The sequence below is a fragment of the Eublepharis macularius genome, chromosome 14, assembly GCF_028583425.1.
Source record: "Eublepharis macularius isolate TG4126 chromosome 14, MPM_Emac_v1.0, whole genome shotgun sequence".
Classification (NCBI taxonomy): Eukaryota; Metazoa; Chordata; class Lepidosauria; order Squamata; family Eublepharidae; genus Eublepharis; species Eublepharis macularius.
In genome coordinates, this window is record NC_072803.1 from 16,124,160 (window position 1) to 16,139,836 (window position 15,677).

Genomic DNA, 15,677 nt, shown 5'->3' on the forward strand with positions numbered 1-15,677 from the left:
CTCCCACTGGTTGGCAGAAACCGGTGGGCAATGAGGCTAACCCCCGGGAGATTGCCTGCTACCGGTGGGCAACTAGGAAGCCTAACAATGTGGTTTGGATTATAACAACACACACATATGACATTAAGCTACCTTCTGCAGAGTTATACAGTATTATTGTCCACTCTGACTTTCTATAACTTCCAGGGTTCTAGGACTTTCCAAACATCTTCTACCAGATCCTTTAAAATGTCAGAGACTGATTCTGAGGCCTTCTGTTGGGCAGTGTTATCTTGTCCAAGGTGGAGACCTATATAAAAGGTGCATGAAACCTACATAGAGGGCACATGGGATTGAGCAGGTCATCTGTTATGTCAGGAAGGTATTTATGACTCTTTTCCTGTTTCTATAGGTATCTCAGAAATGATGAGTTACTACGTGGACGCAGCTGTTGAAAATCCTGCCCCCTATCCTCTATCCCGTCCTGTGGTCATGGTAAGGCGAGCTCAACCTGAAATTATTTAGCTCTGACACTCACTGGTGATAGATAAACCTATTTCCGCTGGTATCAAATCAACTGATATTGCAGGTTTTTTAAAAAGTTGAGTGCAACAATCCTATGTACATTTAGGGGATTAGTCTCGTTGAACTCATTAGGACTTACTTTTTCAGTAAACACTCATATGCGGAGGCTGCAAATTCTTTTTTTTTAAACGTGATGTCTTTATTACTGACTTCTTTCTTAAATGTTTTGCCAAAATGAAATCAACATGGGCTTTGAGAGTGCTTTGATTTGGATAAGCATCAGAGAAAATGGCAAGAAGAGAGCGAAGCAAAAGGAAGTCTTTTAGATAATACAAATTTTAGGGGGAAACTGGGGTTAGAGAGATCAATATTGCACTAGAAGCCAGCTGCCAAAGGAGCTTGTGAATTCAAATCGGTAGGTGAATTTCAGCAAACTATCCCCCCTCCCACTACCAAGCTTTTTGGCTGCTCTTTAAGATTGCTGATCCACAGTTGTCCTGCATGTAATGTGATTCTCTCCCACCCCATGCTTACTCTAGAAGGGTCCACATATGTGAATCTCATTTATATATACATGTATGTGTATATATATGTATCTATATATATAAGATACATAGATGTATAACAACAACAACAACGACAACAATAATAATAAATTTAATAATAAATAATAATAAATTTATATACCACCCTTCAGGACAACTTAATGCCCACTCAGAGAAGTTTACAAAGTATATTATTTTTATCCCCACAACAATCACCTTGTGAGGTGGGTGGGGCTGAGAGAGCTCTGAGAGAGCGGAAACTGACCCAAGGCCATCCAGCTGGGTTCAATTGGAAGAGTGGGGAATCAAACCACTATACCACACATGTGCGCACACGCACACACACACACACATATACACACACATGTGCACACAGTCTAGGTTTGCCGGGTCCCTCTCCCCTCCCCATGGGAGTGGGGAGAACCGGCACTTACCTTGTGTTGCTCGTGTGTCCCTCTTGGTGCATGTGTGAAGTGAGTGAGCTCCTGGCGCATGTGTGATGACGTCATTTTTGGGAGTGGTGTCATCACACCAACCATGCAAATACTCCTGTGCTCTGCCTATGGCTGATTCATCCCGTTAGAGGCCAAATTCCACCCCAAATGAAGTGCTGGAGCACTCACTCAGCCTTGATGATGTCACTCCCGGAAATGATGTTGTTACCCGCCCCCCAGAAGTGTGCGTACTGCACGTGTTCCTGGGGTGACTGCTGGTGGTAGGCGACCTCTGGGGGTTGCCACCTCCCACCATTGCTGGCAGATTGCCTGGCAAGGAGGCAAACCTGTGGGAGTTTGCCCACCACTGGTGGGCACCTGGGAACCCTAGTGCACACATGTGCATGCACTCATGCAAGCATGCGCACGCATGTGCACGCACACACACATATATAATAAGCAGGATCTCATATATATTCCCCATAATCCTCAACAGTTATACCCTGCTTTTAGAAATAATATGGTACAACCGGGAAAGAGATGTTGGCCATCTATGGAATGGCTTCAAGAAGGAAACTGCTTTGGATGGGAGGAGAAACCAGAAACTGTGGCGACAATGGGGTGGGGGGCAGGGAGCAAATACATTACAATGGCATGGATGGGGCCAGGCCTAGCGGTAGCAGAGTTCAAAGGAAGGAAGCACTTTTTTCCTGTTATCCTAAACTTATAGCAGGCTCAGCAGAGCAGACTCTCTGCCAGTGGTCCAGCTTTGCACTCTCTTGCAGTTCATTGAGGCTCCCGTACTCCTTTGGGAAGGGGAACATACACACACAATCTAGAAATGCTTCCTTTCAGTTGGGAGCTATATGTTAGAAGGTCGAGGTCGGTCTTTGCTGTGGGCGGAGGAGACTGCTGCTGTTGCCATCGTGATTCAATATGAAACCAAACCTTCCCTCTTCTATCTAGACTGGTTATAACCTTTGGTGGTGATGGGGACCTCCCTTTAGCTGCTATTGTTGTGAGAACTCTGAAATGCTTTTAGGAGACAGGGGTAACTTGAAGTTATTTAAGGGAGAGTCTCATTAGAAGTGCCCTGACCTTGATAGCCCAAGTGAGCCTGATCTCATCAGATCTCAGAAGCTAGCCAGGATCAGCCTTGGTTAGTAATTGGATGGGAGACTTCCAATGGAGACCAGGGCTGTAGAGGCAGGCAATGGCAAACCACTTCTGTTTTTCTCTTGCTGTGAAAACCCCACCAGGGGTCACCATAAGTCAGCCATGACTTGAGGGCACTCTCCACCACTCCCCATTAGAAATAGTTTCTAATTTAATTTAAAAAATGATCTGCCTGATTCAATGTGTACCTTTCTGATGCTAACAGTCAGTAACCACTAAGTTATATATGATCCTGAAGAAGGAGTCATATAGAAGGTCTATCTGTTATTATCCCAACTGCTCAGAGAACCGTACATAGTCTTCCATTCCTCATTTTATCCCACTGAGAACCCTGCAAGGTAGGCTCGGCTGAGAGTGCCCAGTCAAAGTTATCCAGAACTTCATGGGGGGGGGGGCAGGGATTTGAACTCCAGAGTTTAATCCAAAACCTTAACCGCTACAGCACGCTCTTTATGTTTAATTATGAAGGAATTACTGATCTTCCCCTCATGTGTTTGAAGTCCACTTGGAAATGAGGTAGCCCCACCTAACAAGCAAGGATGGCTGGGGCCTCATTCTCATCAGTGGAGCCGATTCACACGTCTAGGTGAGAAGCATTCAACGCTCATAGCCTAAGAGAGCTGTACGCATGAACCAGATTTTAGAAAAATACTGCGTTTCTAAGGTGGTTGGTTGTAATAGGAGCTCTGATTTAATTGCAAAGGGAATGGCGAGTTTGTTCAAGCACCTTCCGCACAACAAAGAGACATAAAATTCCATGTCAGTAGATCAAAGTTCTCTAGTAACACGGTTTCACGACAGCCCACCCATTTGCGACCAGATTAAAAGCTAATTGTGTAAACAGGTCTGGCTTTCTTAATTCTTATCTTTCATAATGGCAGTTTAATAGGGCTGGGTTTAGAAACTGGGGTTGGCTTTATGGTTTCTACTCTGTGGTCTCTCTCTAGCCTTCCCTGAAGTCCTCGCTGTTTCTGTTAAAATTCAGCTGTGTATTTTTTTTTGTGTGGCATGTGGACAATATAAAATCTAATAAGCCATGGATTTCTCACATTTTTACAATGAAATAATCAGAATGCGCAAACTCTAAAACGCAAACACATACATTTATCTTTTTTAAAAATCTTTTCTTTTTCTTACAAGCTTTTGGGCTGAATTCTGTGCAGCTGTGCAAAGTGGTTTCTTAATTATCCGTTGTTTGTCATATTTCTATCCTGTTTTTTCAACGAGTGTCAGATCTAAAAACCAAACTGGCCAACTTGGGCCACTTCGTCAAAGGGGCAGCACCATCCATGGTGAAGTCATTGATTTGCATGTGTCCATAAATCGTCCCATTTGACTTGCCTCCTTTCTACTGGATATCCACTGGGGCCCCAGTGTAATAAGCTTGTGATAACATCCAGACTAGTCATTGCATTTCATGGTGGGATAACTATATCCAAACTTAATACCACTTCTGGCAATTTTGTTGAGGATTCTGGCTTTATGATGAGATGTAGACACTCAATATTATTTCTCCCTGAGGAATATTGTGGTCAATTCAATGGAGCTAGAATTTCACATATTGTAGTTATAATGTTTGATCCTAATAGTTTCTGATACCAATGGAAGCTGATCCTGCATGGAAACTCTTCTATAAGCATTAGTCAGAGGTAGATTAATAATTCTTGGCACTCGGTACTCGGAGAACATTCTGGGTGTTTCTGTTGACATAAGGTCGATATAAATTGCTTGCATTTAAAGCTCCTTATGCTGAAATATATATGAACCAAGCCATACATATATCAAAGGATTATAGGGTATCCACTTATTTGACAAGTGGGATAAAATGCATGTGTGTTGGGGCAGCCCCAGCTCTGTTGTCTCCCGTCAGTTATCTCATACAAATTTAAAAATCAGAGGACAGAAAAGGATTGCCTTCTAGCCTAAGAACTGTAGGCGTCTCGCTCCTTCCTTTTAGGGCTGCCAACCCCAGATTGGGAAATTCTTAGAGATTTAAGAGTGGAGCCTGGGGAGGGCAGTGTTTGAGAGGGGAGGAACCTCAGCAGGTTATAATGCCATGGAGTCCACCCTCCAAAGCGGCCATTTTCTCCAGGGGATCCGATCTCTGTCAGCTGGAGATGAATTGTAATTCTGGGAGTTCTCCAGGCCCCCGCTGGGGGTTGGCAACCATACTTCCATCCATCCTTCCTCTGCATTGAGATTGTATGTAAATTAAGGGCCAGCTTTATAGAGATGGCCTGCACTGTTGGAATTTTGAGAACAGAACTGGGTCCAACCACAAAATGGCTGCTATGGTGGGGGTGTGGGGGGGGGAAGGTAACTAACTGCACAATGGCTGCCATAGGGGTTGAGGCCAGTCACAAAATGTTGGGAAGTTCTAAACCAAGCGTCTTCCTATAATGGAGGCAGCCGTAGTCAAGCCAATTCTCCTAGTCCAGTGAGAGACTTCCTGCTCAGCAGCCTCCGTTCCCGCACCACTGCATGGTAGGTCGATGGGGTGGGGAATGGGGTGGAAAATCAGCATCACCCCAACATTTTAACATCACTTCTGGTGCCAACCTGGAAGTGATTGTGTTGTAGGCTTGTACCTGCTGGTAATGGTCAAACTCCCGGCAGTTTGCCCTCTCATCACCGGCAATCAGAGGAAGAAGGCAAGCCACCCAGCGATCGTGCGCCACCTGTAGGCAATCCAGGCAAATGGCAGCATGTAGTCTCCCGGCCAAGGCACGATGATGTCATTTCTGGAAGTGACATCATCACGCTGGCTGCAGGAACATTCCTGCACTTAGCTCAGGGCTGATTTTGGCCCCAAACAGGCCAATTGAAAGTATCGCACGTACATGAAGACTGAGTTCATTAAGGACTGAACCTGGCAATTAGGAATGGTGGTAGGGACATGGGGGGGTGCAATGTTGGCTGTGTTTCTACATCACTTCTGGGGGAAATCCAGAAGTGACTTAGGGTAGCTCCAGGGATCACCGGAAACTATAGGAAAACTGGGTTTTCCGCTGAAAAAGGGGTTTTCCTTGGAAGTGATACAGCGATACAGCTGCTGTCACTGTTTTCCCCCATTTTTCTCCCTCCACTGCTCAGAGTGGCAGCAGGGAACTGCAGTTACCAGTAGGAGTCTTCCTGCCATGATGGAAGGCCCAAAAGCCCTAGGAATGGTGGTTAGACTGCTGGACTAGGATCTTGAAAACCATGACTCAAATCCCGATTCGGATTGCTGGAGATGTTGGGGTGGTACCTGGGGACGGAGCTCAGTGGGGGATGTGATACCATAGAGTTAGGGTTGCCAGATCATCTTACCCTCCTGGTGAGAGGGGGGACCTGCCACTTACCTTGAGTGAATCTTTGCGTATAAGCAAAGCCCATGCACACTCCCAACATGGATGCGGTGATGTCACTTTAGTTTCAGTTAGGTAGCTGTGTTGGTCTGCAGTAAAACAGCAAGATTTGAGTCCCGGGACACCTTAGAGACTAAAAAGATTTTCAAGGTATCTGAAATGGTATCTGAAGAAAGGAGCTTTGACTCTTGAAAGCTTACATCCTGAAAATCTTACTGGTTTCTGTGGTACCAGTGAAATCCTGCTAGACAACTAAGAGCATATCTGCATGGCTGATAAATCAGCCTCTGCCTTGTGACCTCGTATCTCTTCCAGAGCCTGTCTGGACTGGCCGCAAGGGACATTTCTATATTTAAAGCAGCACCATTGTTTTAACAAATTATTGTTCTTGGTATCGTCTGTATGTGATGTGCCTAAAATTATTTTTGCTTTCCGGTTACTTCCTATTGTCACCAAGTAAGCCTTCCTTCACTCCTTTGAGTGCGAAAAACCATGTACGTGGGATGGTGTCTTCTATTGTTGTGGAAGGATGTGGGAGTGGCTGAACCACTGCAGGAAGTTGTTCTCCATTTTGAAAGCTGGAGCTTTGCAGGGGAAAAAAAAACATGCTATGGCAGCTGTTAAGCCAGAGTGAATGTCTCTGGGAGTTTTAATAAATCAAATATTAAACTCTCAGCTCTTTGTGAGTGATTAGAAATGGTTCTAGGACAGCGATTCCCAGACTGTGTGTGAGGATGACATAGCTGTCACTTGGTAAAAGACTTGAAAACTAATCCAAAGCAAGGAGGCCTCATACAGCATTAAATCCCATATGGGCTGTGGTATTATCTCAAAGGAGGGAAGAGGTATTCCTTGATGTAGTTTTTGCTGTGGCTGTCAAGTTTTTGGAATTGCCAGAGAAGAAGGCCACACCAAGTACAGAGCAAAAAACAAAAAACAGTGGTGCTGTAGAAAAAGTAATTTTATTCTAATATATTGCCCCTCCGTGTTTCACTGATGTTTATTCATAGAAACTGCTGCTATGGAAAGCACTAGATAGAACTGTACAACCCCCCTGAAGAAGCGTCAGTGAAAAGTGTAAGGGCACTGTCCTTAAACATAAAAGGTGAGACGTATTGGTGACGACTCACCCTTTTATGTGGTGCAGGCGCAGTCTGGGCACCTGCGAGAAGGACAGCCCACCTCCCAGCCCTTTGCCGCTGTGATAGGCTGGTGGAGGGAAAAGCCCGCCTATCTGCCAAGCCACCATGCCCGGATCAGGGTGGCCAGGCAGCAGGTTGGCGGGTGCGCCTCCCTGCCCTTCACTGCCAAGATTGGCTGGCAGAGAGAACGGCACCCGCCTGCCAAGCCTCCACCCCCAGATTGAGGTGGCCAGGTGGCAGGACAGGTTTGTGTGCCTCCCAACACTTCCCTTCCCTGTGATCAGCAAGTGCTGGGGAGGGGGCAATGCCAGGCCCAGCCACCCTGCCTTCCCCCCCATCCCAATCGGGGCACGGCGGAGAGGGCAATGCCAGACCTGCCTACCCTTTCTAGAGCCCATTGTATTTTTTTCCCCACAAAGTACTTGGTTGCTAGTATTGAAATAAAATACTTTCCTCACTGCACCACTGTTTTTTTAGCTGTTTTGAAATGCCAGATGCATCACCGTTGACCAGAAAGCACAGCTCCGTTAATGAGGCTCTGATTAGCTGGGCCAGTGATCCCCAATGTGGTGCTTAATAGTAGCCAGCGGTGCATTTTCTGGTGCCCCCTGCCCCCCCATCTCTTCCCTTAAAGCAAAGAGCTAAGCTGTCCCCCCCCCTCAACTCACTGCACCAGAAGGTTCTTCAGGAAAGACTGCGAACCAGCACCTTTTTTTGTCTTCAGGGAGCATTCATTCTGAAACAGCTGCCTGTGTTGTAGGAGGAGGTTTGCCTCGGAACTTCCTGACGTTTTTTGCTTGGCCCCAGCCTGCCATGGCAACAGTTTTGTGGGCGTTGCGCCTCCTATGGCATCGGTGTTATGACTGGGCCCGTCTCCAGGAGCAGCCGTTTTGTGGTGGCACCAGTTGCCTGTTCTCAAGATTCCAAAAGTCTCCCCATGATCAACAAAGTCAAAGACCTTTGGACTAGGCAATGCATGTATCTTTCCCAGAGGAGGGAATGGTGGGGGTGCGTATGGGGTTCATTTGAGGTAGGAGAAATGGCATTCCCTCCTCCCTTGCAGGGGTCCTGATACAAACCACACATTCTACATACTCCTCCTCACAGCTGCTGTTTATTAATTAAAATGGAGTTCATAATCCAATATCTCATCTAGTTCAGTCCAAAGTATTGCTGGGGCCTGGAGGATCTGGGGTGGGTGTATTCTTTAACTGCATCATAAAAATGTATTGTCTAACTGCGTTTGTCTAAATTCTCGTGTCTTCTGCACCAAAGAGGATCTTGCCTTTATAATCTGGTGTTTCTCTGTTGCTCACAGAGGCAGGGAGACGCCATTCCCTATGAAGATCCTTGGATGACCTGTGGATTCCAGTCTACCTGCTACCAGCAGAGGGCGTTCTACCCTCTCTGGGATGAGACGGCCATTCAGGAAGTGCCCACAGGGCTAGAATATCACAGCACAGGTATGGACATTTTCTCTTCTGCTTCTGTGAGCACGGAAGATGGTTTCCTGTCACCTTTAGAAATAACTGTTTTGGGCATAGCGTACAGGCGAACAGATTGAAACTCCGATTCCTATCTCTGTCATTAATCTACAGGTGCTTTTTCCTCCTCCTCCTCCTCCTCCTTGCATTAATACTGCCCCATCTTATGGGACTGTTTTAAGCAATTCAACAAGGTAGTATATGTGAAGCAGTTTGAATGCCCTAATGCACTGCAGAGAGCGTTTCAGGTGTGCCTGCAGTCAAAGAGCAAGATCTGGGTCCAATAGCTTCTTACCGCACTATATACATTCTAGCACAGTATACAGAATTGATATTATCTCTGTTAAAAGAGTCCTTCAGCTTCTTATAAAAACTTACGACTGTATTATGGCATATTTACAAGTCCATTTGGCTAGATTCACAAGTCGTGGGCTCAAGATAGTTTATGCCATAATCTTTAAAGAGCCGCAAGGGTTTGCTGCAATAGGTTTAATATGGCCACCTACTTTGAAAATTTGGTACTAAATGTTTGCTATGACTGGGTTGGATCCTACCAGCTTTTCCACTTAGGCAAAGGGAGAGGTGGTGATTTTACCCAATTCTTCTAACAATTGTGTGGCTTTTGCTCTATCTTGCATAGCTTGTTTTTAAAAGTACGTCCCATGATACTTCATGTAGACTTTAAGCGAGGACAGAGGGGGCATTCTTCTCCCTCTTGTACCAGCAGACAAGTTGGTAGGATCCAACCCGTTATTATTAGCATTTCACAAGAAAACCTTAATGTTTTCCTATTGAAAATAGACCACGGTCTGTGGCTGTCCAGCGAAACACAGAAAAGGCGGACATGATAGTTGTCGATAATACAGAGGCAGATAATAGAGAGAATTTTCTGACCATCCCCTACAATACCAGAAGCACAGTGAAGTTATTGGGCTGTGCATTCAAGATTGTCAATGGCATAGCTTGGGTTGCCAGCACCCAGGGCAACTCCCAGCAGGAGGTGGCGCCCCTGGCACCACACACACACACATGTGCTTCCTCCTGGGACTGTGTGATGACATCACTTCTGGGAAGTGATGTCATTGTGCTGGGCGCAGCTGCTCCCCAGGAGTGCTTCTACAATTCCGGCCTGCTCGCCTCCCCACCCCCCTTACCTGGCAGTTCTCCGCCACAGCTGCCCACTTCCCAGGAGCGCTCCCACAGTTCAGGCCTGCTCACCTCCCCACCCCTTACTGGCAGCCCTTTGGCACAGCTGCCTGCGCTACTACTGCCAACTTTGCATGCTTCTTGGCCCGCAGCCAGTGCCCAGCAAGCCAGCCGCACCATAGGTGTGGTAGGCGGTGTGGCCGGCCTCCTGCGGATGCTGCGCAGGCTCTCCTCAGCGCAGCACCCCCTAAAAAGCTTGTGCCCGGGGCGACTGCCCCTCTGCCCCCCCCCCCACGTTATGCCACTGAGGCATATTTCGTACACAAGGTGCATACACAAGTTTTTTCCACTGGTGGCACCTTGTCTATAGAATGTCCCGCCCCCCCCCCCCCATGGTTGTGTGGTACAACCGGCACTGGACTAAAACATTCCTTTTTACTCAGGCTTTTAATTAAGGGTTGGTCTTTTAAAAGTTTTTACAGTTTGCTTCCAGCCTGTTTTGAGACACTTTTAAAGGTGTTATGCTCTGGCTGGGGCTTTTAAGACAGGTTTTTAATAGTCTGTTTACTTTTAAATGTTTAACTGTTGGTGTTTTTATCATGTTTTACTCATAAGCTGCCTCAAGCAGATTCTCGAGAGGTGGCATAGAAATATAAATAAATAGATTGTGGAACTCACTGACACAAGATACGATGATATCCACTAACCTCTTGCCCTATAGGTATATTAGCCAAATCTGTGGGTTAGCTAAAACATAGACTGTTTCTGAGTAATAGATGTTAGGAATAAACAGCCGTGGAAGACTGTTGCTTGGGGGCCTTCCAGAGAAATCTGCCTGGCCACAGGTGGAAACAGAAAATTAGACTGGACAGACCTTCCATGTGGTCTCTTCTGATGTTCCTTTGTCCTTAACATGAAATTTAATAGGTCAAACGTCTTCTTCCTTGGTGCCTGCCCTGTAATGTACAATAACTGGTGTTTGCTGTCCGAAACTTCCTCTATTCATCGCTGCTTTGACAACATCACTTGCATCTGCTGCATGCATGTGCACCCGTGCGCACGCACACTCAGAAAGAAAATAACCATGCAAGCTGGTGTTCTTCTTGCCAGTCTGAGGTTTCTTTTTCTTTTTTTAAAAAAAGAGTGCGTTTTGTTAGTGGATATTTTGGGACATTTTTTAAAAATCAGGAAATGAGATAATTATCTTTTCAGGGATAAGCAATACAACGTGCCTTGAGACTGCTCTCCCCCAGATCGCTCACTCCATGAGTATTCTGATAGAAACCACTCATCGCGCTGGGATAGGGTTGCTCTGTTAGAGTTCCCCACAACCAGGCTGTTTGATTTCCACTAATTGTCGCATTGTCTACCAATTACTTTGTGTGGCTTCTGGCAGCTACCACCAAAAGAGAAAAAAAAGACAGGAAAGTTCTTTACCATTTCTTTATACTAGGATTTGCTCATATTTTCTTTCCACTCAACAGTGAAGTGTAGGGGGGCGGATAGCAGGCATGTCAGTCATAGCTGTGATTTTCCTCACTGATTAAAAAAAAGAAAGGGGCACACGTTTTTTTTTACTAACTATTTGGCCAGAATTCCACTTTGTACCTCTGGATCTACTAAGCTTTTGGGGAGGCAGGAGGGGGGGAATCCAGATCAGCTTATTACCCAGTGAACACCAAGTGGACTTATTTTGCACTGGGATGTAGCCAAGCTCATGAGATCATAACAAAAATCATAGAGTTTTTGGCAGGGTCTTTTGTGGGGGTAGATGGACTGGCCCTGGATGTTGATACTGGGGAGAACAGAGTTTCGGGAGGGGGAGAAAACTCAGTGGGGAATGTGATCACTCTAGGAGTTTTATTTTTCCTAGTGTTGGAAGAGGAGGATTCAACGCTGTCCCTTTGCTCAAGTTTCAGAAGGGGACAAACCAAAGAGTTAGAAAGATAGAGAGGCCAGGGCACTCTGTTTACTGCTCTGACTATCCTTTGATATGTAGATTGCTATTCTCAGGATTTCCTCCTCCTGACTTCCTCCCTCTCACCTCTTCTCTTCCTGGCTTTGCTCCAGGCAACACCTCTCTCCTTCTCCTCCCTCCATCTTGGCAGCATGGATACAGGCCTTGTCCTGCCATCCATGTCCATCCTTAGATTAGGTAGTTAGGATTAGACATAGGCACGAACTACAAAACAAACAAACCATGAAGTTCATGGTTCGTGGATTTTGACGAACCAAAAACCACGAACTGGCACGGAACTGGGGCCAGTTACGAACCAGTTTGTGGTTCGTGGGGTTTAAATATCCCTTTCCAGCCACTTAGCAGTGGCAGGGAAAAGGGCATTTAACGGTTTTAAGGGCCCTTTCCTGCCTTGCAAGCAGCAGGTCCTTTTAAACTATCCGCTGGCAGGCGGCGGGGGGTGGGGGAGGAACCCACCCTTGCTGCCTGCCAGCTGATAGTTTAAAGGGACCTGCTGCTTGCAAGCTGCAGGAAAAGTTTAAATGGCCATTTCCTCAGGGAAATGGCCATTTAAACTGTCCCTTTCCCAATACGACCCAAACGGTCCCGAACCAGTAACCAGTTTGTCAAAGTTCGTAGAAAGGAGCTTCCACTATCCATGGTTCACAAACCACAAACTGGCCTGGTTCGTGCATTTTTTTGGGTCATAATTGGATTCGTGCCCACCTCTAGTTAGGATCTATCTCTCTTCCTTTCCTATCAGAATATGGAGTTCCTGCAATAGAAGGACTCTTATTTCTTTTCTAAATATAAACCAAGTGTATGATTTATTATTTTCATTCCTGCACACATACCAGCCAGCAGAAAAAGCTCACAACCACCGATAATCACGCTTCCTATGCCAAACGGTAGACTCTGCTAACAGCCCAAACATGGAATCCTTTAATTAGGTTTCTGGGGCCTACATAACGATTTATTTATCACTGGGACTCTATGGTATACCATACAGTCTACACACTGAAACTGCTGTTTCCTCCCTGAGGACTGATCTCTGTAGTCCAAGTAGGCATTACTTGGTAACCAACAGGAGACTTGGTGGTGGTGGGGAATGGAGGGCAGCTCTCAGTGATAGGTTTCCTGGAAGTGATGTCTCATCTGTCTAGGAAACGCCAAAAGCTCTGTGGCAAAGGCATAGAGTTTCTGATGATTTATAGAGCAAGCTGATACTATGTCTCGGTTTTCCCTAGCAGTGGTGTCAGCAACAGTGTGACAGCCATTTTAAACACAAAAATTCTTCTGTTAGTGCTCTGAGCAGTGATAAGAAACAAGAGGCAGGGTGTGGGAACCCCTGCCCCCACTGGGAACCTGGGAATCCTAAGTCCAGGACTCCCCAACACAGTGCCTGTGAACCAAAACCTTTCCTGGCACCCACCAAATATGGGTACGGTCAGGTGGGACTGTTGCCCAGTAAGGCTTCTAATTGGTCACTGGAGATCTGATTGGTTGGGCAGATAAAAATAACTTAATTTTGGCGGCAGCTGCCACTACAGTATTGGTTTTATTCTCTCCCTCACACCTCTTTCTCAGTGTAGTTTTAAAGATTTACCCCTCTTCCTCGTCATGTATGTGGCTCTGCCCTCTATGGCAGCCATTTTGTAGTTGTACCCATCACCTTGTGTCAGAATTCCAAAGGTGCCCACAGGCTGAAAAAGTTGGGGACTCATGTTCTAATCTGTAGAACAAGTTGTAGTTGCAGGAGAACTCCAGATTCCACCCTGAAGTTGGTAACTGTACCAGCCACTGAGCGCAAGTGTAAAAGTATCGTTTTCTATTTCTGCAGGCACCTTCTTCAGCTTTGCATGGCATATTGCCCCCAGGGCCCCTGTGAAACTGCAGGATCCATCTGTGATCATCTCCACTCTTGGTGGGATCCAGTGGGCCAAGAGTGGTGGTACCTCTGCCGGGCAAGGGCCTTAATGGATGCCCCCCCTCCCCGAACCTTGATGCCAGCCCTGCTGAGCATGAGTTGAATACCTTTGGCTCCTCTGCATGGCCATATCCATCCCTCACATATCTAGGTGTAAGTGCCAAGATTTCTACGTAGCTTCAGTGCAAGCTTAGATGTTCACAAATAAATAACCATACTTTGTTTTCTGCGCTTGCCTAAAAGTTTAAAATGTATCACAGAAACAAACTGATATTCTTTACAGCAATTCAGTAAAGGAGACCCATATCATTATCCCATATTTCAGATCTGGAGTGGACAAGGGAAAGCTAAAACTGAGAGAGAGCAGTTTGTTTTAGCTGCTCACCGAGTTCATAGCGAGATTTGAATCAGGGTCTTTTTGATGCATAACTCACTATTATCACTAAATAACATCAGTGCTGTTTGTTAAAGCCTGCGGAAGTTGATTTCCATGGCCAGATCTCAAGTGACCTACGAGGAATTTTTCCTCTCCTTTCTCTCTTTTTTCAACCTAATTTGACTTGAGTCTTTTCACTCTTCTTTGATTTCACGCAGGGCCCAGTTTCTAATTTAAGCGAAGGAGAGAAACCCCACATTTGTATACGCCTCTAGGCACCGGCTTTCAGTACTGCTCCAGCTACACACGTGTGCATCACTCATAAGGACCCTGTCTAATTTTCCTTCTTACAAAGCCTGTATTTGGATCTGACTGTCATAAACATTAGCCACAAAGGATGAATTCAAAGCGGTTTTTAAAGAAAAAAATAGTTCTGTAACTGAAAATTGAGATAACTTCACTTTTGGAGGCAGTGCTATGCATTTCCAGAATAATCTTGGCCTTTGATGCTGAAAGCAAGATTATTTTCAGGTCAGATAAGATTTTACAGTGATATGAACCAAGGAAAAAATGACGTAGACCTTCACTGGGCTGTAAAACCCAGGCACTGGGCTCTTTTAAGAAGAAAGAGGGTTGAAATGCAACCATTTGTGTTAGAATGCTATCATTTTCCTGGAGTTCCAAAGATACTTCTGAAGAGGTATAATTTTGCTGCTGCTGCTGCTAGGGACTGCTGAGTTGAAGAGGCAGCAGAGAGAGGTATATGATCTATGGTTGCAAAACTTGAAGAGGAAAGGCCTGAAAAACTGAGGCATCGAGATTTGCACACGATTGAGGTACTGCAGTTTATCACCACTGCTTTGATCTTTCCAGGAGAGGCGAAATTAAGAACAGCTGATGTGGCTGGGATGTTAAGGGCTAGTAGTGGAGACAGCATGTCCGAAAGTAGGACTCTGTGCTTTGCTCCAAAAGAAAAAAAACAACAACCCTGATCTGTGCCATGTAACTCAAATTGTGACTGATGCAAAGCAAATCAAGTTCATTTCCATATTTTCTCATTCTGTTCCATTTATTCCACTTGTATAAAACCTGGAGGATGGGTACAGTTGCCAACTCTAGGTTGGGAAATTCCTCGAGATTGAGGGGTGAACCTGGAGATGGTGGGGTTTGGAAAGGAGAGGGAACTCAGTGGGGTATAATGCCACAGATTTACCCTCTAAAACTGCTGTTTTCTCCTGCGGAACTGATATCTGGAGATCAGTTGTAATTCTGGGAGATCTCTACCCCCCCCCCCCAAGGTTGGTAACGGTAGGGATGGGTAAGGAATAGCATTTATCCCTTAACCATGAAAATCCTGCTCGCCCCTCTCTTGAATTTCAACATTTCAGCCCATTTGTTTATTTCCTCAACCCTAAGGGCAAGAAACTTGAAACTTGGTGAATTCTCAAGATTTAATGTGAGCATAGTACCCTTCTACATTTGCAATTGAGATGGCAGATGTGCGTATGAACAACCTGGCTTATGTAATATTTATTTGTTTATCTCATTTATACCCCACTGTTCTTGCCAATAGGTACCCAAAACAGCTTACAGTACACCATTCCTCTATTTTAGCCTCACAATAACCTTGTGAGGTAGG

The 15,677-nt window shown here is 45.6% G+C and overlaps 1 protein-coding gene across 2 annotated transcripts in view; it reads left to right on the forward strand.

Moving 5' to 3' along the window:
* Nucleotides 1–390: 390 nt before the first annotated feature.
* Nucleotides 391–15,677, forward strand: part of ETS1 (ETS proto-oncogene 1, transcription factor) — a 118,360-nt gene continuing 103,073 nt past the window's right edge. The window contains exons 1-2 of one of the 2 annotated variants that reach the window (XM_054998584.1): nucleotides 391–474; nucleotides 8,467–8,611. In XM_054998584.1, the coding sequence (XP_054854559.1) occupies nucleotides 403–474; nucleotides 8,467–8,611 (217 nt within the window). In that variant the 5' untranslated portion in view covers nucleotides 391–402. The remainder of the gene's footprint in view (nucleotides 475–8,466; nucleotides 8,612–15,677) is intronic. The other variant, XM_054998582.1, reaches the window with a different exon arrangement.